This window comes from Halichoeres trimaculatus, unplaced genomic scaffold, assembly GCF_033239565.1.
Source record: "Halichoeres trimaculatus isolate MK-OKI-2021-1 unplaced genomic scaffold, fHalTri1.1 fHalTri1_scaffold_2, whole genome shotgun sequence".
Lineage (NCBI taxonomy): Eukaryota > Metazoa > Chordata > Actinopteri > Labriformes > Labridae > Halichoeres > Halichoeres trimaculatus.
In genome coordinates, this window is record NW_027437180.1 from 14750424 (window position 1) to 14777498 (window position 27075).

At 37.6% G+C, this 27075-nt stretch overlaps 2 protein-coding genes across 3 annotated transcripts; one reads left to right on the forward strand and one right to left on the reverse strand.

The window, feature by feature from the left end:
* Positions 1 to 465: 465 nt before the first annotated feature.
* On the reverse strand, positions 466 to 4196 carry pold4 (DNA polymerase delta 4, accessory subunit). 2 transcript variants are annotated; one of them, XM_074695260.1, is made up of 5 exons: positions 4040 to 4196; positions 3096 to 3211; positions 2729 to 2815; positions 1411 to 1522; positions 466 to 714 (listed from the first exon to the last, which is right to left on the reverse strand). In XM_074695260.1, the coding sequence occupies exons 2-5, from the start codon at positions 3199 to 3201 to the stop codon at positions 690 to 692; spliced, it is 330 nt and encodes a 109-aa protein (XP_074551361.1). In that variant the 5' UTR covers positions 3202 to 3211; positions 4040 to 4196; the 3' UTR covers positions 466 to 689. The 2 variants fall into 2 exon arrangements, with proteins under 2 accessions (XP_074551361.1, XP_074551367.1); XM_074695266.1 differs by having other exon boundaries at positions 469 to 714; positions 2729 to 2812; positions 4040 to 4195.
* Positions 4197 to 15659: 11463 nt separating this feature from the next.
* Positions 15660 to 26651, forward strand: p2rx3b (purinergic receptor P2X, ligand-gated ion channel, 3b). The gene is made up of 12 exons (XM_074695169.1): positions 15660 to 16186; positions 16781 to 16916; positions 18376 to 18447; positions 18581 to 18650; positions 18767 to 18860; positions 20355 to 20432; positions 20518 to 20659; positions 21267 to 21403; positions 22373 to 22466; positions 22984 to 23049; positions 23843 to 23920; positions 25282 to 26651. The coding sequence occupies exons 1-12, from the start codon at positions 16065 to 16067 to the stop codon at positions 25405 to 25407; spliced, it is 1215 nt and encodes a 404-aa protein (XP_074551270.1). The 5' UTR covers positions 15660 to 16064; the 3' UTR covers positions 25408 to 26651.
* Positions 26652 to 27075: the final 424 nt, after the last annotated feature.

Genomic DNA, 27075 nt, shown 5'->3' on the forward strand with positions numbered 1-27075 from the left:
ATCACTTTTCTGGTAAAAGAGAGTAACAGAGCAGCATCATTTATGGTCACATAATGTGATAAATTTCTCTGCTAAGAGTTTTATTTTGCTCCATATCCAATTTAATTTAAGTAATTTAAGTCCTCAATAGCTGAAGTTGAATTGAAAACATATTTGCTATTCAACAAATTTGATTTTTCTTTTAGAGTTTAACCTCTTTTAGAATATGATTAACTCTGTTTTAACTATGATCATTTTTGGAAAAAAAAAGAGATATTTGATCATTCTGCAGTCACTTATACTCTTGTCATGTATGTCAGTGTGTTCATTTAGTTCAGATATAAAAAGAGTCAAATGTGTGTCAGCACAGAACACAAGGGAGTGAATCATGTGAATTATAACAAGGTGTTTTGCCATCCTCCATAGAACAACACTAGACTGTTTTTTGTTGTATTTTTTTAATAACTATAATAATATTCATAAAACACAAACAGTAAAAAAACACCTATGAATTTCTAACATTTTCTGTCATTTGCCCGACGACATTTCTCTTCTCTGTTCTCTTCCATTTTTTTTTCTTTTTATACATTATTTAGGGGTTAACAGACAGAAGATTAATCATTACAAGAAATATTTGTGATTAGTGTTGATAAAAACAAACTTGACTTTCTTGAACACTACACACATTTCTGGGTCTGTGTATCACTCCTTCACAGCGGGTATTCACTCCACAGGCTGAAAGACAAAAACAAAATCATCACCATCTTTGGAAATGCAGCCAAGTTCATTCCTGTTCTCAAAGGAAAATGTTGTCATCACTATGTTTTTTAGCTAGACTCTTAAGCTATCTCAGATGCAGTGACTTATGGATACAGAAGTCTGAATGCTACTGAAGACTTTTTCAGTCTGCAGCTGAAGCTCTCTCCTCTTTGTAAAGCCAACAGACCTGACTGACAGAAAAATGATTTGACGCTGCAGAAGGTTGAAGTTGTTCCTGTTTACTATCTCTTGTGTTTGGAGGACGTGTAAAAGTGTGAACAACCTCTATGTCTCAATTTTGAATTTTCTGCACCACTTCATGATTTTGATTTTGTCTTGTGTCCTTTCTTGTGTCATTTGAACTCTTAGTGTATCTCAAACACATTTTCACATTCTGATAAATATGTTCAAGTCAAAAACTTCAAGAATCTGCTATATGTTAGTCCTGCAGAATTCACAGAGCTATAGCATCTCACATATAGTCCATCTGTAATTACTTCATTGGGACATAACTAGAGGCACGCTAGCTTGCACTTGGAAAAAAATCCAGACTGCAGAATGTGATTGATTTTGGTGCTATGTATATACATTGTAAGAAAGAGGCTGGGGGTCATATTATTAACATGGTATTTTCAATTACACTTATGTGACGGTCTATGCATGTGTGTGTACCTCTTGTTATACTCTGGATCAGTGTTCGTCTGCAGCAGCAGGTATCTGATCTCCTCAGGTGGGTTCAAATTGTGAAGTTTTGCCCTCTCCCATCTTTCTAATCGGCTTATACCTGGAAAAACACAACCAATGAATTAGGGCTCCAATGGAATAAAATAAAAAAAAACAGTACAACACAAAAAGACTGCATTTATCCTGTATGTCTGTGTCTATGTTTGGTTTACTTATCATACTAATTAAAACAACAACAACAACAACAACAACAACAACAACAACAACATCAACAAGAACTTGGTTGGTAATAAAAAATTAAACCAAGCACCAAAAACAAAACCAGGTTAAAAATAGGCTTGGTGATTTCCAATAACTGAACAAGAAGTTACAAAAACATCCTTTGAAATTGTCGTACCTCAAAAAACATCTAATTCCACTTTAAAGCAAAACATAACATTAGAAGAAAAATCTCTAATTTAGAAACCAAACAGGCTATTTATTTTTCATTGAGTGTTCATGTTTTGTGAAGTTCTATACTGCCATCTGGTGTTAAGTGTTTGTTTGGAGTCAGTTGCACCATCGTCAAGGTTTTCACCTTAAATCAATATAGCTATAAAAAACAACCAAGTCAGAGTTAGCATCACCACTGGTTTTTAATTAGCAGCAATATAAAAATTAGAAACAAGTAATCCCAGTTCTTAAAACAGTATTGTCTTGAGAAAAGACAAAAAATGCTTGAATGGCTTCAATCTTCTAAGATCTATCAGGACCCTGACGTCATATGGTGCAGGTTTACACTGTTCCCAATTTGAGTTGAACTCACCTTGGGTCCCATGGACACAAGCTTCCTGGATAGCTAAGATCTGCTTAAGCTGTAAACTTATTTAAACCCCAGATGTTTTTCTAAACAATAGTTCTTTAGAAAAGCATTGACATATGGTGCCTTTTGACCAAAAGTAACAGGAACTTTTAGTTCCAGAAACTTCTCTCCAAGGGAGTAAGTGGTTCCTGGGGCCAACTGTTTTTTGCGTTTCCACTAAGTATGTGATAACAATGTGTAATCTTGTTTCGCTTGAGTAAACTGAGCTGTTTCGGTTGAAGTCAAAGCCTGTTTTAAAATTTTAGATAGGCTGACATGCTAGTGTTGCTACCAAAGCCTCAAATGTCAAATGTGTCCCCAGTATTGGATTGAAATGAAAATTAAAACTGATGAAATTTTCAAAACTGTTACAGCAATCTCGCAAATCAAATTATAACCAGTGAATAATTACAATCACAACACCTTTTCCATATAGTCTAAGATCAAATGATGAGTCAATTTTACCTGTGCAGGGTCCAAATCTCCAGTCCAGATCAAACTGTCTGAGCTGCTGCAGCTCATTCTCTCTGACCTTTTTAGCTTCATCTTCTGCTTTAACAAAAAAAAAAATTCAGAGATAAAACACAGACCACTGCTGACATAAAACAACATTTCAGAGGAGTGTAACAGGGTTGACAAAACCAACAGTCATATGAAATCAAGCTCAGCAAAAAAAATGGTCCTTGAGCTGGAATATAAAAAACAGAGATGAAACTTTGAGGCAGGTTAGGTTTATGAATGATGACATGTATCTGAGGAAACTCTGCAACTGTAACTGTGATCTGTTTCATGAAATCAAACACAGATCACACACTGTCCTGCTACTCCTCACCTTGCTGTGGAGGAGGAGACGGAGATCTCCTCTCTCGTTTTCCCCCTCGCCTGGCTTTCTTCACCACTTTGAATGAATCAGTTATCAGTCCATGCTTGGTCGTCATTGTGTCTTACCTACAACATACAAACACACATTCAGTGTATGCTTTGTGTTACGGGAGCCTTAATGGTATTGAGTTTTACCCTGAAAATAACATACTAGATACAACAAGGTAATGTGACTGAATAGGAAGCGTTTTGCATTGCTTTGTTTCTTCTTAGGACCATCAGCTGTTGACACTGACTGTGACTGAACATGTCTGGGCACAAACCAACAGGTTTTTACTTCCACATGGAAAATGCAAAGTATTGTTTTATATAAAGATTTCTGAGTACGCAAATGGTCATAACAACTTACAACAAGCTTCAGTTCGTTCTTTAACATGGAAGCCTCTCTGTTTCAGGGAACTCCAAACTTCATTTTAAAAAATGGTAAATTATGTTAAATTAGTTCTTACAAGTAAATTGTGTGAGCTTATGGGACAATGATTTAATATCTCTACTAGTCTTGATTAAATAGTTAAATCGGCACATAAAAGAATAGCTATTTGCCTGTAAAAATGGTTAAAAGTAATCATTTTTAAAGCTTTCCATCGCATTCACTGAAACACGCCCATAGCTTTCACTTAGCAAGCTGCCCATCGGTGAACGGGTGTACGTTACCAAAACAGTACATTATATCTTTAATAAGTTGTTCATGATACATCTTCCCATTGAAAAAGTTCAATTCAAACACATTCATCCAGTATTTACAACATAATTTCTTGAAATCAGTCATCTTAGATATGGATGAACTGCCATGTGTTTAAAGGGAATATCTACGAGTTTAACTTCATCGATTTGTTAAAGCGATCTGCCTTGAATTGAAGCCAAAAAACCCTCTGCCGGTATTTTTAAACCTACCTTTCTTGAATAGCGTTAAAATCTCTTTTTATGTTTTGGACATAGACTGTATATAGAGGTTTTGGACTTTCCAATCAGGTTCCTGCAGAAAACCACAAAAACAACGACGACAGCTTTTTCTTCTTCTGCGTCTTCTCTTACGGTAGACCCTATACAATTGGCTATCATACTGCCACCTAATGGTTATTTTCTGCATTACGCATTACTGCTTCCTGTAACACCACTACAAGGTGCACGACTTCCTTTTTGATAAATTACTAAACTTGTTTTTTTTCTTTATTCCTTTAGGCAAATGATAACAACAACAACAACAACAACAACAACAACAACAACAACACCAATAATATGATAATAAAATCATAGCTAGAAAAGCAATTTCTGAAGAAATTGCGCTGTGAATACAGAATACTGAAGCAGCTTGTGCTGAACTGCAGAATGCTGAACATGAATGACAGAAGATAGGTCTGAAAGTGGTTAAATGAAGTCCTGAAAAGCTTGTGCTGAACTGCTAATGCAGAATGCTGAACATGGATGACAGAAGATAGGTCTGAAAGTGTTTGAATTAAGTCCTGAAAAGCTTGTGCTGAACTGCTAATGCAGAATGCTGAACATGGTTGACTGAAGATATGTCTGAAAATGTTTGGTTATTTTTTTTATTTTATTTCGGTCATGTCAGCACACTTATACAACATCACACATTGTCAATAGATGATCACATTGTACATGTCCGAAAGGGAAGACGGGAGAAGCAAAGCTTATCTAGTTCCGTCCCCATTTCCTCAATATTTGTTCTCCTCTTTTTCACATATCATCAGATTATTATAAATTTTGATTCCATTTACAGTATGACATAATTCTTGATTGTCTTTTAGTGTCCATATTTGATCTTTAATGTCCAATCCTTTGTTCCACGTAAGGCATAATTCATGAGTGTCTTTTAAGGTTCCCTGATTTGGTTTTATAGCTTCATCATCTTCATATACCTATGTCAAAGGTAATTTTGACAATTTTTTTCTTAAATGTGTTCATGGAACCGCTGCACCTGGTTTCTCCTTGTAAGCTGTTCCATTGATTGACTCCACTAACTGTGATAGTCGTGGCTTTCAATGTAGTTCTTCCTTTTCGCTTTTTAAAAATCATTTCCCCTCTTAAGTTCTGTTTCGTCTCTCTTTTTATGAACCTTGTTTGTAGGTTCCTCGGTAGCTGACTGTGTGCGGCCTTGTACAATACCTTGTGTTTATTTGGGTTTAGTAAGTCAATGTTAGTATCACCACAGATAAAACCTTTTTTCTGCCCAATTTTTGAGAAAAAATCTCCAGCATATGTGATGAAGTTGTTCAAATTTGAACTTGGTGCTCTGTTCTGATAATATTACAATTTTTCTTTCGATGAATTTCAACCGTTATTCATTCTAATATGTTGTCAACTGCCACAGATATTTCCTTCTACACCCTGAATTTGATATTATCAGCTATGAATGAAAATTTGATAATTCAAAGAGCCTCACACTTTTAATTTAAAACATCCATTCTTCTGGCTTATCTTATATTTCATGAGCTTATTCAGACATGCCAAATCTTCAGGGTCGGCTGGAGATTACAGAAATTCAGCACTGTTGAAAATTAGAATTTGAAGGTTTTTTTTTTAATTTTTTAATGAATATGTTTAATTACATCTGCTTGTTTCCAGAGATAGATGAAAGGGAGAGAAAAGAAGTCAGGCATAAAGCTCTCTAACAAATGAATATTACATTTCTAAATATAATACAAAGTCAACATGGGGGATATGAAGAATGCAGAAAAAGCAATGAATGACAGACTGTTTTTTATTAATTCAAACAAACTACAGACTCACAACATGGGTGAGATAAACACTATCTATATTGTCAGAGATATTAAAAAAATTCCTGAAAGAAAAGTGGATCACAGAAAATAACCTTAAAATAATCTAATATGTCATTCTTATCATCATCTAGCTTCCCAAGTAGCTGCCTGTTGCGGCAGCTCTCTCGTCTTTGTCCGTTTCTTGTAATTTCTTCGTCTCTTTTTCGTAATCTTTGTATTTGGAGTGGATCATCACTTTGTATGGTTCATTGTTGGTCACGGACACCAAACTTTTTGTGGCTTCGGTGATATTTTTTACTACTTTTCTCCTGTGTTTGTCTGGAGATCCTACATGTAACCATGGCTGCATTGTTTACATGCAAAATTAGCTGTTAGCAGCCTGTAGCATGTCAATGCTAACTAGTGTAGGGCTTGATGATTTCCCTCGAGCTGAGGAGGAGGAGGTGAGGACGACGTGCTGGTTCTCGGATGTGAGCTGGGAGGTGACGACGTGGACCTGTCCTTCCATCCATTCTTGTTGGGAACGTGGTATCTAGCTCCGGGGGATGGACGAGCTAGCTGTGCTAACCCAGCGGCATTGTGCTGTTCATGGACGTGCCTGACGGAGCTGACATCGGATGCCGGCGCCACATTGGAGGAGCTTCGCCTGCTGTGAGCAAACAGGATCCAGGAGACAGAGACTGAACAGACTTCTGGGGAGGCTCAGTCCTGGACCCTGTGGAGGTGGAGACTGGCTGGGCTGGAGAGTGGTGGACGAGTGGTGGACGGGATGTCGTCATCTAATTTCTTATGGACTTTTTTTTTTTGCACTTTCTATACTCTTTCTTACTTTTGTTTTCTTAAATGCTGCGGTGACTCCTGAATTTCCCCTCGGGTATAAATAAAGTATTTTCTATTCTATTCTATTCTATTCTATTCTATTCTATTCTATTCTATTCTATTCTATTCTATTCTATTCTATTCTATTCTATCTCATTAAAACAAATAAAACGTATGAGGTAGTTTCCTCTTATGACTTTGAATAAAAACAATCACTGAACATTGCTTTGTAAAGAATGTTTTTATTTAAGTTTAAAATTCCAACATGTGCCCTTGCCCCTGTGATTTCACAGTACATTGTGATGTCACAGAGGGCCTTGGCTGAAGGAGTGTAAGTGTATCAGAACCAGAAGCTCAGTATCTTCAGTCAAGCCAGCAGAGCAAGACGCAGAGACACACTTGGTGAATCCTAGCAAACTTATTACTTTCACAATGGAAGGAAAAGCTCAAGGAACACGGAAGTCTGCCAGAAAAGGCAGAAACAAGATCTACAAAAGTGTTCCCATGTACCCCCAGGCTCAGGCACCTCAATACGAGGCAAGGCCCATAGAGGTTGTTGAGGAGGAGCTGGACAACTTCTACTTGGAGAGAAGTTACAGCAAGAAGAAGAACAAGAGGCAAGCACAGGTCAACTTGGCATCGTCTTTTCCTTTCCTGATTAATGATTACACACAGGAGGAACTTGATGCAGAGGGGTGCAGAAAACCAACAGAGGACTCTGCAGTGCTTCAAAGATTAATGCCTGCAGAGTCACAAAAACCTCTGCCCCAAGTTGAGCCTGAACCTCAGCCTGAACCTCAGCCTGAACCTCAGCCTGAACCTCAGCCTGAACCTCAGCCTGAACCTCAGCCTGAACCTCAGCCTGAACCTCAGCCTGAACCTCAGCCTGAGGAGAGGACTATTGAGCTTGTTGACCAGGACGTTGTCAACTATTACCTTGGGAAAAAAAAGAAGAAGAGGAACAACAAAATTCAGGCAGAGGACAACTCTGCATCATCCTCTCCTGTCCTGACGTCAGATCTCACTCAGGGAGAGCTGAATGCAGGGAGCTGCCAAAAAGAGGGAGAGAACTCTGCGGCGCCTCCAACATCACAGCCTGCAGAGTGGAAGAAAAGAGAACAAGTCTCAAGACTTGAGGAAGAGAAAATGGCTTTACTTCATGAGGTAGAGCAGCTGAAGGGTCAGATTCAAACTTATGAGACCAAAGCAAGGGAAGCAGTTTGTGAGTTGGAGACAGTGAAAGCCAGCCTTGAGACTGAGAAGCAGAGGCATCAAGAAACAGAAAAGAGCCTGGTCCTGAGAACGGAGGAGACCTCCAAGCTCAGAGCTTCTCTGTCTCAGGCCCAGAAGGACCTGAAGACCCAGAGGCAGCAGCTGGAGCAGGAAAGATCAAATCATCATTCAGAAAAAGAGACATCCAGCAGATTGAAGGCTGCCCTGAGCCAGGCCCAGGAGGACCTGAAAAGCTTTGGAAAGAAACTGGAGGAGGAGAGATCTCTTCATCTGTCGGGGCAAGAGGAGACCTCCAGACTGACAGCCTCTCTGTCCAAAGCCCAAGAGGAGCTGAGGACTCAGAGGCAGCAGAGGGAGGAGGAAAGGTCCTGTCTCCTGGAACAGCAGAGAGAGACCACCCTGATGATGGAGGCTATTCAAAAACAATCCCAGGAAGCCACAAATAACATCAAGGCTGAGTGGCAGAAAGAGAGGTTTCTTCTCCTGGAAAAACAGACAGAGGAGAGAAACATCATGCAGACAGCCCAGAAGCAGGTCCAAGACAACATGGAGAAACTCCAACATCTGTGGGATCAGGAAAGGTCCCACATCCTGGCTTTTCAAGAGAGGGACGCTCACAGGATGGAGGCTGCTCTCTGCCAGGCCAGAGAAGACTTGGAAAACTCTAGACTCCAGTGGGAGGAGGAAAAAGCTCAACTCCTGGAAAAACAAAAACAAGACACAAACAGGATGGCAGATGAGCTGCAACAGGCCAAAATGGAGCTGATGCTCCTGAAATGTCAGCAGGAGGCCGACAGGTCACAGCTCCTCTCAGAGCAGAGAGAAACCTACAAGCTGAAGGCCTCTCTGAAACTCGCCCAGGAAGACCTAGATAAACAACAGGCCCAGTGGCAGCAGGAGAAGGCCTCTCTCCTGGAGACCATCAGTGACATCCAGCAGGCTGCTGTGAAAGAGGAGGAGGAAGAGGAGTTGATAACAACAACCTCCTCCGAGGATGCTGTGGAGATTCCTGATGGTCCGACAGCTGAGGAAGCAGCAGCAGCAGATGAAACACCAAAAAGACCAAGGGTGTCACTGAGGAAAAGGTTCCTGGGTCTTTTCAGAAGGAACAGAAGAACACCAAGTGATCAGGAGTGACCTCCTCACTTCAGCCCCTCAGCCCCTCCTCTATTACCCATGAACCTCCAGACCGCTTCAAACCTTTCCCACTCTGACCCTAAAAACATGAAACCCCCCTTTCTTCCCCCTCTAACTGACCTCTATGTTTGTTGTTGTGTGGCCTGTGTCTCTTTATAAACTTTGATGAGACACCGACAACACATTATTTCCCATATTTCCATGTCCTTAAAATGTTGTTTAATGTGTTCAGCAAATAAAAAAAAAACAATAATTGTGCTTTTAAGATGTTATTTTTGACATTACAGAGTGCATAATGTTACAAAATCCTTTGAAACTTGTTGATCTTTAAACTGTTTCTAATGTATTTTCTATTTTCCCTCATCTTGGTGGATTGTTTTGTATAAAGATGTGTGTGTGTGTGTGTGTGTGTGTGTGTGTGTGTGTGTGTGTGTGTGTGTGTGTGTGTGTGTGTGTGTGTGTGTGTGTGTGTGTGTGTGTGTGTGTGTGTTTGTTGTGGTTTAGGATGTTTTGCCCACATCAATCTGACTATGAATCAAGATTAAAACATTGAAAAAAGGTTTTCCTGTTTTTAGAAATGCATGTATGAAGAAACTAAATGTAGCTTTTTCTGAACAAGATTCATTATTGAAATTATTCACTAACAGAAAACAGAAATCCACATGCAAATGCAGCGAGGTTTACAAATGACAAACCCTTTTTTTAAAATTTATTTTATTTCTTCCAGCTGCTACGGCTTTGGATTGTTGCAGGGAATGGCCTGCTGGTTTCACCTTAACTGTCGCCACAGTGCCGAACTTCAGACTGCGTCTGTCTCTCTCTCTCTCCCTTTTTGTGTGTGTGTGTGTGTGTGTGCGTATGCGTGTGCGTGTATCCCTATCCCCCGCCCCCATTATTCTCTCCCACTCTCTCTCCTCTATCTGTCTCTCTCTAACCCCTAGATGTCTGTCTAACATGAGTCTGGTTCTGTCCGAGGTTTCTGCCCGTTAAAGGGAAGTTTTTCCTTGCCATTGTAACTTGCTAAATGCTGCAAAGTCCTGTACCCATGGTGGATTAAGATGAGATAAGACTCCTTATTTTGTCTTGATGTTGGGTTTCTGCTAATAGAACATTTACGGGTCTAGACCTGTAAATGTTTTTGTAAAGTGTCTTGAGATAACATTTGTTATGATTTGGCGCTATACAAATAAAGATTGATTGACTGATTGATTGATCAATATACTTCAAGTTTGTTTATGATAAGTACGCATAGAGCATGCTATTCTGGAACAACTAATTTTGTGCTTCGTATGTTTTTATGTCATTAAATTGTAACTTAAAGTTTATTTAGAGTACTTTTATGTGCTAAAGTGGAAGAACTTAAAGTATATTTTGTATACTTTAAGTATTCAACCTAATATAATCTTAAAATATCTATCTATATATTTATCTATATATCTATATCTATATATCTAATATATCTTGAAAATATATTAGCTTTGTACTTTTAGTATATTTCTACTCTGGTTATAATATGTTCAACAATACTATTGGCTTCTTCCAAATACTAAAAGAGCAATAGTTAAAATACGACCAAATATTGAAATCCAACTTTCACGTAATCACAATCAACAAAGCTTTATTCATACTAATTTTATGGTATTAAACAATGTTATCAACTTCTTCCCTTCTTACCTGCTCGATAGTTCAATAAATATTATCAATCAATAAATTGTAGATGATACAAATGCAACATTTTTGTAGACTGGGTTGTGCGTAATGTCCTATGATGGCCCAAAGCCAAGTAATATGAGGGAGTAATGGTTATTAAACATTTGACAATTTGAAAATAACAAAAGACACAGATACCCCCACCCTTTCTCTTTGTCTCTTTCTCGCTAGTCTTAAAAACAAAATCAATACAAATCTTTTTGACCTGTTCTTTCTGGTATTTCCTTCACCGTGTCTCCCTTATTCCTCCATCCAGAGAGATCATTTTCTGCATAATCAAATCTAAGGTGTGTGTGTGTGTGTGTGTGTGTGTGTGTGTGTGTGTGTATGTGTGTGTGTGTGTGTGTGTGTGTGTGTGTGTGTGTGTGTGTGTGTGTGTGTGTGTGTGTGTGTGTGTGTATGTGTGTGCTTGTGTGTGAGTGAGAAGCATTAAATGTTAACTGCTGAAGGGAAATGCTGCTTTGTCTTTGTTCATGTTACACCATAAAACTTTGTAGACTATCTGTTTTGTAAAGACAGCCAACACACTGATTTAAATGTGTTTTTTCCATATAACCAAGACCTGTATATTAAAAAAAATTAAGAAAAAATTGATGATAGAAAACAACATGTTCAAAAGGACCAGAAACAGCTAAATCAGTTCCTCAACTGGGAGCTTTTTTTTTTGCAGCAGGAAGGGGCAAAAGCTTTGTACATTGTGAATATAATAGATTAATTGTTATTGAAATCATCTTTCTTGATAGGGTTAAATTTCTGTCCTCATTTCTGAGTATGAAATCAAGGAAGCTCCATGTGGACAAGGTCAGAAGTCCTGTTTATGTTGAATAGAAAAGATTTGTCATGGTACTCCAGCAACACAATAAAGACATCCTATGTTAACTGTGAAACTCCCTCTCTTTGACTTGCCCAAAAACTTTTCTATATGCTTAATGGACAGTGACATTTGTGGGTTTTCCTCTTTCAGTCCACTTTGTGACCTGATCAAATTATAGGAACATTAAGTAGAAAATGTTTTGTGTTCAATGATGACTCTGATGGTTTGAAGTATCTTAATCACTGCTGTTTGAGTTTTAAGTTGTGAATCAGCTTCTTCATACTGCTGTGTTTCAGAGAAAGTTCTTTAGAGAAAAATACAAAGTGTCAAGCATCAAGGCAGATTGCTTATATGTATGCTATTGAGAAAGTTTTTCAATATGACATCAGGAACAACAGAGAGACAAATCTGTGGATCTTAACTGGGGTTATCCTGTAGAGCAGAGGTCTCAAACTCAGAGTACCTGAGGGCCACTGAACATCAAATCCTGCCACAAGGGGACCACTTCAGGTGTTCCATATGAAAGAAAAAGAAATGAAACAGAAAGAGAAACCCACTGTAATTCTCAATACAAATTATTTTACTGTCTGGCTTTTTTTTTTGTCTAATACCTGAAGCTCTGTCTCAATTTACAGATCAGGTGAGCGTTTTTGGACTGACAGAAGAAGCTAGAGTACCATTAGTGAGGCTGCATACTGTGTGTGTGTGTGTGTGTGTGTGTGTGTGTGTGTGTGTGTGTGTGTGTGTGTGTGTGTGTGTGTGTGTGTGTGTGTGTGTGTGTGTGTGTGTGTGTGTGTGTTTTACTGTGTGGGTGTGTGAAAGGTACCCTCTCCATCTCCTCCAGTCGGCAGTCTGACTGGCGACCCTTCAGTGTTCAGCAGACAGCTTCCTGATATACCTTCTTAATTTTATGTGTGTTGTAAACATGTTCTTGTCCATGTATTTGCTCCCTTTCTCATACCTGCTGTCACTCTCTCCTGTTTCCCTCCATCCTTCCCCACAGCCTCACTTCCTCCTAACCCTGTCTTGTTTTTCACTGTTCACTTGTGCACTCCAAGAAGGAGAGAGATATGATTTATGACATTTGATGATTTATGACCACTTCCTGGTTCTTGTCCAATAGCAGCGCATTACTGCCGGCTGTTAAGTGACTGGTGTTTAATGGAGGCATGCAGAGAGTCTTGCTGGCATTAGACTGAAGGCAGCTGTGATTGGATTTGCGTGAAACTCAATCCCCTGGATCTGGTTTGTGGTTTGTGTTCGGATGTGGAGGGTGATGGTAGCCTCTCATGCTGAATGATGCCTGATCCACTCTCTGCGGTCGACCTCTGACATGACGAATGAAGAAGCTTTCATCATTTCATACTCATCGTAGGATTGATTTGCTGGTTGTTTAAGTGAAGCTAAAGATGAGTCCTAACATGACACTTAAGTTAAGTAAATCATTCTGAAGTAGCGAAGAATTTTTTTCCTGTATATAAGTTCCTGAGAGGAACTTTAAGATGGGTTTTATTTTTTAACCCCCCTTTGTTTGGTGAAGGTAAAATACATAAATTGTTAATCCTGCTCTAGTATCAGCCATGAGTATAAAACATCATGTCAAAGAAAATTAACTTCTCCTGCTTGATAACTTACCTTGCACTTCCAAACTTTACCAGCTGAGCTCTTAACAGTCACACTAGGGTGAGTAATGAACACCTACCCAGCTTTTTTTATCGGCCCATTGTGTTTGAGGACGGGAAAAATCCTTGTCTTTGCTGTACAGTTGGACATTTGAACACTGGATTCATTGGGAATTAAGTCACTTCTGAATCCAATCTCGAGTGAACACAGATGGAAATGCAGTTTTTAGCACTTAGGAAGTGGCTTCATTTTTTTTTTTTACCACTAGAGGAACCAAGAAATAAAATCGGACGGATATTTGTCCAAAGAGATCAGAGGCTAGTCTCACCACTCTGAAGTTAAGCTAAGTCACTCAGTATGTTTACATGCATGCAGTGGTCAGACAAAGAGCATAGCTCATCACAGTGGGGGATCTATTCTTGTCTGCGTATACATGCAGAAAAAAGAATCGGACTCCTGGCTCAGAACGTCTCACTCTGCTTGGAAAGGCAATGCTATGTCCTTTTTTGATAAGCGAAGCTGTGTTCACATCAAACTAGTTTTGGTTCACCAGAAGAGGAACATTCTAACTTTGATGACTGTGATGGATGCATTGTGGGCTTCTACTTCCTTTTCAGGATAAAATTTGCTTGTGTTGAATGCTGAGGCCCACCAAGTCCTGTTGAGTCCAACCACATTTTGAGTGCAGGCACATTATCTATGTGTGTCGATTGGATTATGCTCAATCCATGCTAGGTCTGACTAAGCTGTTTGTATGCATTGAAATAGTCCGATCTAGACCTCATTGTACTGACTGTAAGAGACAGCCTTGAATGGACACATGAGGGACTTAAGTTCTTTGTACTGTTGGTCCTGACAATACACACTTTTGATTCATTAATTATTACTCTCAATTATTAATGGATTTCCCTCTTGCTTTCTGTTGTTTAAGTATGCAAACCAGAAAACAACAATGATTAGCTTTCCCCCATCTTACCCAGCTAATGCAGTCAAGATTTAGCTAAAGACATCAAAACATCCTGCAAATTTAGGATGGAGTTATTTTTTTCTTCAATGTGCTCTTGAGTTATCTTCAGTCAGCAGAAAAGCAGACAGGATTGGGTGCTGGCCTTGGCGTGTGCTTAAATGTGTTCCTGCAAAGCTTCATCTTCATGTTCTGCAGCTGTCAGTCTGGCTGGCGACCCTGGAACGACATAAACAAAGAGGCTTAATGTTGCACTCAGCTGTAGGTTTTGTGTGCTGAAACATGTTGGGAGATCTTCTTGCACAGGGACATTAACACTGGGTCCACTACATTTTTAATGCCAAAAGAAGTCTGTTCTCACAAGGATTTTTCAATTTAGATTGGGGTCAGTGTGTTGATAATTTGAGATTACTGCAGACAAAGTGTGATTTATTCCATCCTGTATTTAAAGATGTCAAATTGCCAGGAATGATGATTTATACCTAAAGCTCCTGTGAGGAGCTTATTGTTGATGCTGCTTTGGTGCCCCCTGTGGACAAATTATATTGCTCTGAGCTTTACCTGAACTTGTATTAGCTGTGATTTCTGACAGAAAAAGCTTCATCCTGTTTTCCATCATGAATATTTTTAGTGTATGAAATAAACAAGTAGTTATTACTGTGACACCGACCCCTGAGAGCAGATACAGCAGTTAAAATTAACAATATAAAGATTGTGTTTCTTTTTGCTAATGGTCTTTATTATTATTATTATTATTATTATTATTATTATTATTATTATTATTATTATTATTATTATTATTTTACTTTTGTTGGTTGTAAAAAGGCAACACCTTTAATTTAAGTCTGTTTTATGATTAGCAAAAAAAATTTTTTACAGGAGCTTTAATCTTTTTTTTTTTTTTTTCAACTTTTCAAATGCTTGCAGCATTCACTTGATCACATCATTTCAGTACATGATGTATACGTTTATCAACCTGGTGAAGCTTCTCCCTCCCTGTGTAACAACTGATCTTTTCCTCTTTTCAATCACTTATCAGTGTATAAGTAGGAAGTGTCCCTAGTGTATATGCCTGTTGTATTTTACATTTTACTTTTATTTTATGTTACCTTGAATAGTATTCAGTTGTCTTGTCTATTTTAAATTTGAAAACACATCATCTTATTCTCTGGTCTCCCTCTCTCTGTATCAAAAGAATTTCAACCAACGGAGGAACAATAAGTACATATGATCTTCTCTCATGAGACTCTTTGAAGAAATAACATATTTTATCTAGATTTCCAAAACCAGGTATAAGATTTTCCTAAATCTAGTTTTAAGCTTTCAATGACCAGAAATCTTTGTGTGGAATCTTGATGTTATTCCAAGAAAAAGATGGGAGATGGAGATGAGAAGGGGTGGGGGTTAAGGAGCCACTTCTGGGGAAACTGGAGATAAAGAAGAGGGAGGGAGAAAGAGAAGAGGAAAGAAGAAGCAGAGTAGAGGCAGAGATGAAGACAAAGCGAGAGGGTGAGGGGGCTGTTTACTTGCTGACATGTTAATCATCGTGACTTAAAAGGTCTGAAGTTACAGGAAGAAAGCCTCAGATTGAGACTCAAAGACATTTGCTTTGGAGCTTTTTTTCAGAGGACAAACAGCTGCTGGATTTAGATTTCTTTCTCTTATCATTGAACCTGGCATTTTTGATCTGTACTTTGTAGATTTAAAAAATTTAGGAATCTTAATTTTTGAACACCGACAGCTGCTTCATTTAGTGTTCAGTCTCAGTCATTGATCAACATCTGGTGGAGATATCTTTCTTTTCTACAACAAAAATCAAACTATAATCTTTGGGAGTCTTTTTTTTCCACTCATTTTTATCAGCATACCCACACAGCGAGGATGTGGTCGTGTATCACAGACTTCTTCACTTATGAAACCACAAAGTCAGTTGTCGTGAAGAGCTGGACCATTGGCATCATAAACCGTGTTGTCCAGCTCCTCATCATCACATACTTTGTCGGGTGAGTGTTTCCTTGTTTGAGTAAAAATTGAATTCATGCTCATCTTAAAGAAATCAACAAAATTATGTCTTTTTTTAATTTTCAATTTATCTTATTTAGTTTAACATTTAGGATTTATTTTTATATCACAAACATGAACTATTTGACAGAAAATCTCCAGTGCATGAACAATAAAAACAAAACCACCTCTCAGTAGACTTAGAATTTGACAATGCAATGAACAATATCTGACTAATAATTAGAATCAGAGGAAAAACATTTGATTTTGTGTAATTTTAGATATTTCTTACTTTTAATGTCACACATTTACACTAATGTATTCTTATTTTATAGTTATAACAGCTTGTGTACAGCAGAGGTGTGGATGACACATGACTGATAGGATTTAGTCTTAGTGATGCAACTTGTTTGGCACACATGCACAAATTTATGTGTGTGTGTGTGTGTGTGTGTGTGTGTGTGTGTGTGTGTGTGTGTGTGTGTGTGTGTGTGTGTGTGTGTGTGTGTGTGTGTGTGTTTGTGAGTGTGTGTGTGTGTGTGTGTGTGTGTGTGTGTGTGTGTGTGTGTGTGTGTGCATGTGTGCATGTGTTTCAGGTGGGTGTTCCTCTATGAGAAGGCATACCAGGTGAGAGACACGGCAGTTGAATCTTCAGTGATGACAAAGGTCAAAGGTTTTGGAGTCTACAACAACAAAGTGATGGATGTGGCAGACTATGTGACACCTACTCAGGTGGGAACACATGCACTCCCACATCGACTTCCTTATCCCCTTACTTACGTATTTAAATGTTAACCAACCTTTTTACATACTTAACACTGTTTGCATTTCTGACTTTAATTCACATCAGTAGTGTCTTTGTTGGTAAAACAAAAAAAAAAATAAGAACAGATAAAAGTCAAAAACACTTGGCACAGTTCCTAAATAAATCCCGTTCACAATGTGCATGGGGTTGAGTAAAATGCAGTCACAGCTCTGTTTTGCTGTTTCTTGGAGGTCTGTCCAACAAGGTGGACGATCGAAATATCCATTTCCTCTAATTAATTTCATCATTACATTTCATGTCATTATGAAATGGAAATGAAAAAGACAATGTTACCGTTAAGGTGTTATAAAGCTCTCATTCTGCAGAAGTTTTTTTAATAGATTTAAGGATGTAAGAGTCATAAAACAAAGTAAAAAGGCTGCAAACACAAAACAAAACAAAACAAAACAAAACAAAACAAAACAAAACAAAACAAAACAAAACAAAACAAAACAAAACAAAACAAAACAAAACAAAACAAAACAAAAAATCATCTGTGTTGGATTAAATAATAAATGATGTGATTATCTCCTGTAAGTGAATTAATGTAGAGTCCAAATTGAGATACTTGAACTTGTTGATGAAGCCATTCAAGAAACTGAGTTTGTTTGTTTCCTCTGCGAGATATATCTAGATGCTGTGAAAGACACTTCTTTTGATCAACTCTGTAAAGCACCTTGATTTACTGTTGAATTAATGTTGCTTTATAAATTAACTTGCCTTGCCTGCTGGTTAAATGTATTGAAGATAAGGGACTTAGGACCTTTGTCCACTTGGCTCAGCACTTCCCACCTCAGTATCAGAGCGCCTCTGACAGACACACACTGTTATCGGGTTACAAAAGTTGTCAGCAGCACTTCCTCTTCTGTCAGGGACTATTGAGTCTGTTTCAAAATTCTCTGCATGCTTCATGTTTCCTTTTATCAAATTCAAGTTTGTATGTATAAAAGAATGAACCTAAGTTCCAGCATTGGTAGCAGCTGTACCTTAAAAGTGAACGTTAAAGAAAAATGTGGTTACTTTCTCCTCCTTACAAACCTCCATTATTGCTGCAGACAACTCTATGTGAGGCCCCGCCCCTTCTTTGCTTTGATTAGTATGAAATAGAGACATTGAGCCTTTTAGCATTAATATACTTGAACTTTGATAATGAGAAGACAAAGCAGCAACAGAATCAGAGACATTTTTAGACCTGGAGTGCTAAAAACTAATTAGTGCCAGGCTCTGTGGACACACCCCCTCAGCAAAAAACGCCCTGAGCATCAGTCCTTTCAGTTATAATATTGTGAAAGGCTACACTAACGAATTTTTTTAACCTCTCTAAATAACCTTATCATCTGCATTAAACTAACATTTTATATTAAAATTTATATTCTTGTCCCTCAGGGAGCTTCGGTTTTCTGTCTCATCACCAAAATGATCACAACAGAGAACCAGGTCCAAGGATACTGTCCTGAGGTAAAATCTGTGACTCTTTTAAGCAAAAACCATGCATTCCCGTTTGTTTATTCAGACATCTTTAGATTACAGTTTAGATTATCACTAGCAGAGCTTTTACAAGTGTGATGGTGATTGTGATTGTGTGTCTCAGTCTGAGAAAAGGTACAACTGTACCAAGGACAAGGATTGTGACCGATTCGTCAACAGGCAGGGAAGTTATGGTGAGACCTTTTCTGTCCCTTTAATCACCTCTCTGCATATCAAATTCTAAATTGATCTGTAATCAACTTAAATTTGCCTTTCCACAGTGCATTAAAGTGTTTCTTGCTCTGCACAGGCATCCTCACAGGGAGGTGTGTTAGGTTCAACTCAACCATCAAGATGTGTGAGATAAAAGGATGGTGTCCTGCTGAGATTGACACCATCAAAACGTAAGATGATGCTCAGCATGGGGCGATGAAGATGCTTTTTACTGCTGCTGTAATGATGAAAGATATTGATTTGATACAACGAAGGAGAACAGGGTTGGGATTTACAGTTCAGCTGGGTTAGTGTTGAACACATTTTAAAGCATACTGACATATTTAACCCCTTGATGCCTGTTGTGGCGAATTTGCGACATACCATGTCAGGTCTTGATGCAGCTAAAACAACCTTTGTATCTCATTATTACCTATTGATTCATATTCTACACATACCAAAAATTGTATCAGACCCACTATGCCACAATATATTGGTCACACTGCAAAAAACTGAAATCTTGCCCAGTGTTTTTTCTTATTTTCAGGCAAAAATGTCTTATTAGACTAAATATGAGCCACATTCACCTGATCAGTCCAGGTAATGTGTCGTTTCAAGTTATTTAAAGACAAAATGAGGTCTGAATTGCTTGTAATAAGTTAAAAAAAATCTGCCAATGAAACGAGAAATGTTACTTGTTTTAAGAAATCATTCTAGTACCTAGAATTTTTTTCTTGTTCCACTGGCGCAAATAAGATTTCCTTTTTGTCTTTAGATAACTTAAAACAAGACATTTTTCTGGACTGATAAGCTGGATGTGGCTCATATCAAGTGTGATTAGACAATTCTTACTTAAGATAAAACAGAAACACTTGATAAAATTTCAGGTTTGGTAACATTATGACATTTTAAGGTTTCAGTTTTTTTGCAGTGCAGGGGCTGAACTTCTCATATATATATATATATATATATATATATATATATATATATATATATATATATATATATATATATATATATATATATATATATATATATATATATATATATATATATATATATATATATATATATATATATATACATACACACACACACACACACACACACATATATATATATATATATATATATATATATATATATATATATATATATATATATATATACATACACACACACACACACACACACACACATATATATATACATACACACACACACACACATATATATATATATATATATATATATATATGTGTGTGTGTGTGTGTGTGTGTGTATGTATATATATATATATATATATATATATATATATATATATATATATATATATATATATATATATATATATATATATATATATATAGTGAGAGCACGCAGTCAACATGCAACAGAGCTGAGACAGACTGGAGATCTCTGGTGTATTCCATAGACTGTATAAGAAGAGAGTGTTTTGATAAAGAAAAAAAATAATTAATTAATTAATTAATTAAAAAAGACATACAGACACAAAAACATACAGAAACTCATCAAAGTGTATTCAAAGGTTTAACCCCCCCATCCCCCCCTTAAAGTGAGCAACAAAAAACAAACAAAAAAGAATTTAACAAGTTCACTCCTTGATAAGGTTTGAATGACCCCCTGACCTTTCACCTTTATTCCTCTGTTTTTCACCCTCACAGTACACCGATGATGGAGGTGGAAAATTTCACCGTTTTCATTAAGAATAGCATTCGCTTCCCAACCTTCAACTACACAAAGTAAGTCTGTTCTGATGTTAAACCTGATGCTGACAGCCCTGCAGATAGCATATTAATATGAGGACATGTGTCTGTCTCTGTGCAGAGGGAACTTTCCATCTACCATTACTGACAAATACATCAAAGAATGCAAGTTTGACAGGGTAAACAACACCTACTGTCCCATCTTCAGAGTTGGGGACGTGGTCCGCTATGCAGAGCAGAACTTCACCAATCTGGCAAACAAGGTAAAGTCCAGAGGTCTGGGAAAACTGCATTCAAGAGGATTTTCTGGTTTCTAAGTTGATACTGATTCATAAATTCAGGCTGTATGACTTACTTATCTTGCTTTTTTATTGCTCAATGAAACCTGAGACTTGTCTAATAACTCGCTCTGTTTTAAGGGTTATTCCCCAGTAATCTGGGAACCTTTAGTTTGTTTCCTGTCAGGCTTATCTTCTGTCAAACTCTAATTTCTCTCACTTTTATCAGCATCACATCACACAAGTTTTTGAGAGAATTCAGTCGCATAGATCATTTTTAACCTCAAAGATTCATTGTCAGAGTTTGGTAGAATTGAGGTGCTTCTCTCAACTTGGTCTCTGGGTGCACATCATAAAACTCACCGATGTGCACTCGTTCATTACACTTGTAAAAGCAAAACAGGAACATCTACAAACTGGAATCGATAAGCTGAAGTGATATGGATCTGAACCAGAGCGTGTTAGATTGAAACTGTACCTGATCCTTCAAGTCATTTAAGGAAAATATAAGTCCTGTTTGTTTTGAGGGCTATAAATACCACACCACCTTCTTCAAAATATCATCTGTGATCTAATTTTACATCTCTGTCAGGGGGGAGTGATTGGAATAAAGATCGGCTGGATCTGTGATCTGGACAAGTCAGATGATGAGTGTAACCCCTCCTACTCATTCACTCGACTCGATGCCATGTCCCAGAAGACCAACGTCTCGCCTGGCTACAACTTCAGGTGTGTCATTTTTTGGCTGCTGGGGCGCTGGCTCATCTACTTACTCTTTTATATTGAAATTTTATACTTTTTTGTATGTGTATTTTATTTTTAACAACAAAAAGTATCACAACAGAGTCAAAGTTATTTAAGAGTCGCAAGTCTCTAAGGACACCTGTCAAAAGTCACAACTGTATCAGCAAGTACAGTATTACTCTCAAAACTAAAAGCAAGTGGTCTCACTGCAAATGCCAAAAATATATTTATTTTTAATGTTTGGTTCCAAAATGTTAACACTAATTTCCTACAGTTTTTCACTGACCGACCAGCTTTTATCTCATAAGGCATACACATGTATATCTCTTATATAATATGTAAAGGAAAGGAAAGTATAGAAACATATTGCTGCCACGGCAGCAAAACAAAACAAAAACAAGATGTTGAAATAAGATACTTTTCATATAATAAGATATTTTCTCTCATTAAAATAATAAAAAAATGACTTTCTTATAACTTGAAACTTTTCTTGTTATAATGATGAAGCTATCTATTTATCTCACTGGAACGCGATACATGAAAATGTATATTATTACACGATAAAAGGTTTCATGTTTTAACATGAAAACACATGTTGTTAACTCATTCATTGGGGAAAAGGAAAACAAATAGTTAAATCAAGGAATATGGATCACTTATATGATTTGATTCAACTCTGCTTGTGTGAAGACTCTGAGCACTTTGGATGATAATATGGTAAGTATAATGTGAAAGGTTTACATTATTATAAAACGTCATAATGTCATAGCACCATTACGTGAACTTTTTCACATTTTAACCAAATTCATTGTATAGTTTTATATAAAGTATCAGAATAAAATGTAATATATTTATATGTTTTTGAACCAGAAACGGTTGTCACACATCACTTTCTTCTGCGATTCATGAGCTGAAACGTTTTCTGTGATATCTGTGGTTCTAATGTGTGAACAGATTTGCTAAATACTACAAGACGGAGAATGGGACAGACTACCGAACTCTAGTCAAAGCCTACGCCATACGATTTGATGTCCTGGTCAATGGAAATGTGAGTATACACTGATGTGTGTGATTGTATCAGCCTTTTTAAAAATTTTTGTCAACCTATTTTTTTCGGCTTGTTTTAATCAGAGAGAGGATAGGACAGTGGATAGATTAGGAAACAAGGCAAGAGTGGGGAATGACATATGGGAAACAGGCCACAGGTTGGACTTGAAAACTCGAACCCAAACCACCTGCTCAAGGATAAACACAATGGGGTTTAACCTAGAGCACTAGGTCATTTGTGCCCTACATCTTTTGACATCAATTAACAATAAGCAATTCTTGTGTACTTAGAAAAAGGTACATACAAATAAAACAGGCAAAGGATTTCAATAAATATTTATGCGGCTAGTTTTTGACACAGCTACGGAAGGTGCATTTATCCATTTGTCAACAGGTTTTAGAACAGTAATGAGCACATTCCTCGTAAGAGTTGCACTGGGTCAAGCCAGTTTCAGAGCCACTTCTAATTTGTTAATGTTGTGCGAGACTTGTTGATAAAACCTGTTCCTCCTGTGAAGGCTGGGAAGTTCAACATGATCCCTACCCTCATCAACATGGTTGCAGCCTTCACATCAGTGGGAGTGGTGAGTATCACAAGTGAACCTGGCACGGGGCATGCAAAAAGTAACTTAATGAGAAACACCAACAAAAAACTGAGTTCCCTTCTGTGATTCACCCCCACTTTTCAGACATTTGCTGAGACAGTGGTACACTAGCAACTTTGGAATGCGACTTCACTAGTCAGTGGTGGCTGGCCAATAGAGGGCGCTAGGGCACCAACCACCCTGCTACTAAAAGAGCATTGGGCTATTTGTCTCTGCGATTTGGATACTTTTTCCAGCGTCCCAAAAGCAGAGAAAAATAGCCACCAAGTGACTGTCGCTGGGGCAAGACACATGCACAGAAACGTGAATTTGGCCGATCAGTGTTGTCAAAAACAATCTCTGAAGGGAGATTCTGAGTTCGCCCTTTGGCTAAATTGAGTCAGACTTGGTGGTTTAAGACTGATGGTGGGCACTGACTCTGTAAACACTCTAAGGGAACACTTAAAGAGAAAAGTTAGGAATTATAGGGACTGGACTGGATCAGCCAGACATTAAACTGTCAAACATGCGTGACATTAATAACAGGATCAAGAGATTTGCTATGAAATGTGTATGTGGATGATTTGTGTGGTATCCTGCAGTTTGTGTCAAATTGTGGTGGGCTAGTTTTTAAAAACTCAGTCCGGTACATACTTTTCACCATCCGCCACTGAGGATGATGTAAAAACTGTTTCTTGTGCCTAAACAAATAATTAAACCTCAACTAAACAGACATACTCTCAAAACACTGTTACCCAATGACTTATAACTTGACTTTTGTTTTTTTTTTAAGGGCACAGTGCTGTGCGACATCATACTGCTGAACTTTCTGAAAGGAGCCGAGCAGTACAAGGCCAAGAAATTTGAAGAGGTAAAATATTCAGTTACCATGAAAATGCATTACAGCTTAAGTTAACCTCAGAGGATTTTAGCCAATTGTTGCTTATGAAAATTAAATCAGGGACAGACTGACCTTTTATAACACCTGTTGGAAAAAACGCTTTGGTATCATCCAGGAGTAAAATCCTCTTTTAAGACAAGAAGTGTCAAGATTTTCCCGTTGTTCCTTTTGCATCACTTCACTTCTGTGTCGGTAACCCTTAAACCCTTTTGTAGTTATAATGCTAACCCATTCCAGTAGGTGGCACTAATTCACCTGAACCTAAGTGCTAACCACAATAAACAGAAAAAGAAAAGAACATTAGCATGGTGCACTGTGGGAAACAATATGAGGTAGACTGGCCCGTTGCATACTGAGAAATTTTCACAGATCAATATGATATTTGGTATACTGCAGTTTGTTCTTTCCCACCGCATCACCAAGTACTGCTAGTATCGTGGATGGTTTGGAAAACACCCAGTGTTAAAGCTAACACTGCTTACCCTCCACAAGACCTGTAACCTGTTTCTGCAGGCTCCTCAACATCATGGCACATGTGGTTGCTATTTCCCCTAATCCTGTCCTGTTCCTGCTCTCTTCGACTTCTAACAGACTTGTAGTTAAAAGCTTGAAGTGTGTCGTATGCAGATAAAGAAAATAAATAAGAAAATAAATAAATGAGGAATGCATTCTGCTTTAATGTCAAAACAGGCATTAGCTCCACTGGTAGGGCATCCTTATGCTATGCTACATAAGGTTATCTGTTTTTTTTTTAATGCTGTAAAATTAAACTCCATCAGCTACTTGAGTGTATCAATCAATTAATTAATTGAATGAAATTTTTTTTTTAACATGTAAAAATACTTTTCCAGTATAGTGATTCACTGAAGTCTCAGATATATTTGTTCTGTTAATTGGACCATGACTGACAAAATTAATGTGATGCTGTAATAAGGAAGACTTGAAACTAGATTTTGAGGGAAATAAATAAGCAAGGAGGAGGGAAATTTGCATACAATCAGTCAAAGCAGCAAGTCGCCCCCTGCTGGCTGTTAAAGGAATTTAATTTTACTGCTGTTCTTCATTTGTCAAACCCCATGGGTATTTCTGGTTTGTGATTGCAGACCAAAAAAATTGAAAATGAATCAAGTAAAAGAAAGTGAATAGGCTCAGCAGAATGAGTGTCTTACATTTGTTTGTTGATTCTGTGCAGGTTTGTCAGCATTAACAAGTCATTAAATCAGGAGATCAAAACAACACTAAAGAAAATAAAGCCACTTTGTGAGCAGAGGTGTTAAATCAATAATGTTGTATCTAACATTGCTCCTTCTGTTTCTCTTTTCCCCCTGCAGGTGTCTGACAGTCCACTTCATTCTGCTGGAAATGGGTTGTACCGCTCACAGCTGTCCCTCAGACATAATGAGACCATCATGAGGTCCAGTGACTCAGGCGCATTTTCTATTGAACAGTACACTTAAGGTAGCGCAGAGAGATAAATGGGTTGGGTATGAAAATGTCAAGGCTCCATACACTAAATATTAAAAATTTGCTATCCTACTTGGAAATCAATATGTAATAAAAACAAACAAAAAAAAGGAAAACAACATAAAAAATAGCATATAAATACAAAAAGTGTGAGTGTCTTTGCATGATCACACTGCATATTTGTTGAGGATGTTCCAAGAAAACTTTGAAAATATTTAGGACTCTTATCTTTGATGTTTTATCTGATGAAGTGAATTTCTGATTTATGTTAAAGACCTCTGTGATGACATATTACCCAAAGCCCAGCTACTGGAAAGTGATTTCATTGCTCGACCCTTCTTTTGCAGCTTCACGACAGACATCACATTACATCACGGAGAAGGTCATTTTATCAACATACAACTAAATACAACCTGTGATGTGGTATTCTGCTGTTTCCTAACCAGGGCCATGTTAGTTTTTGGATACTTTGGAATCTTAATCAGTCAGGTTAACAAAATGTTAAAAAGTAGTGCTTCAGACAGAAGTCACTTCGTGATTTTAAAGGTATGACTTGATATTTGACAATCAATCATTTTCACATTCATGAACAGTTACCTGTGATGCATGTATTGTCAAGAAAATCTACCAGAAGCGATGTTGTTTTGGCATTACCATTGTAGTATTGCAGTTGTGCTCTGTAGAGGCAGTAACGCACCTAAAACTGAGTTTTACCCACCATAACAAGGAAAGGGAGACAAACATTATTAGTGCTGTGCATTGTGGGAAACAGAATCTGAGGTAGACTTTTAGATGAAAAAATAGGTCTTCTAAGTTTCACTTATGCACCTGGTTTTACGTGAATTTCTTATAAACAGAGTATCAAATTGATCTGTAATGTTGTATGTTCTATTTTTCCCTCTTTTTGTGTGTGTAAGAAACACCACATGACAAATAAAGTACAACAATCTGCCTCAAAAAGTTCCTCATGGTGAGACCTACTGTCCTTTGCCCTCATTCATTCCTTGGTCAAAGTCGGTGGACTTTATTGGACCAACACCCCCTCAGGTTTTAGATCCAGTATGAGCAGTAACAAAACATTTAATGCTGACAATAATTCTTCAAAGTCCCTAAGACCCCTTCACAACCTTTATACTCATAAAGCTTTCCTGCATTTCAGAAAAAGAAGCAGCATTTAGATCCATTTATTCAGAAAAGTAAGGTCGGATTTCTTCCTGCTTTTGGTTGTACACCTGGCTCTCACCACCTGAAGCCTTATCTTTAAGATGAGACTCCACCTGGTGTTCCATGTCAGAAGTACTGAAGTACTGGGTAAACAGATTACAACTGTTATTTGTGGATTATCTAACAATAAAAGTGAAGAACAAAATAAAATCCCCTTCATTAGCTCTTAATTACTGTGTTATATGGATTCATATGAACACCCTCTAAAAATAATGGCTTGAGTCATTTTTTCCCCAGAGGTGACAGGCTGCTTCACTAAACACTGCTCAGCAAGCACACTATGGTGGTCAAAGTCAAAGTTATGAGATGATAACTAATATTATGTTGTCAGTTGTAGTAGAAAACAGAAGTTTCAGTTCTGCCCATAATTTCAGACTGTAAGATTACATTACAGAGTTTAAGTATTTTCTAATAAGATCATGTAACATTATACAGAA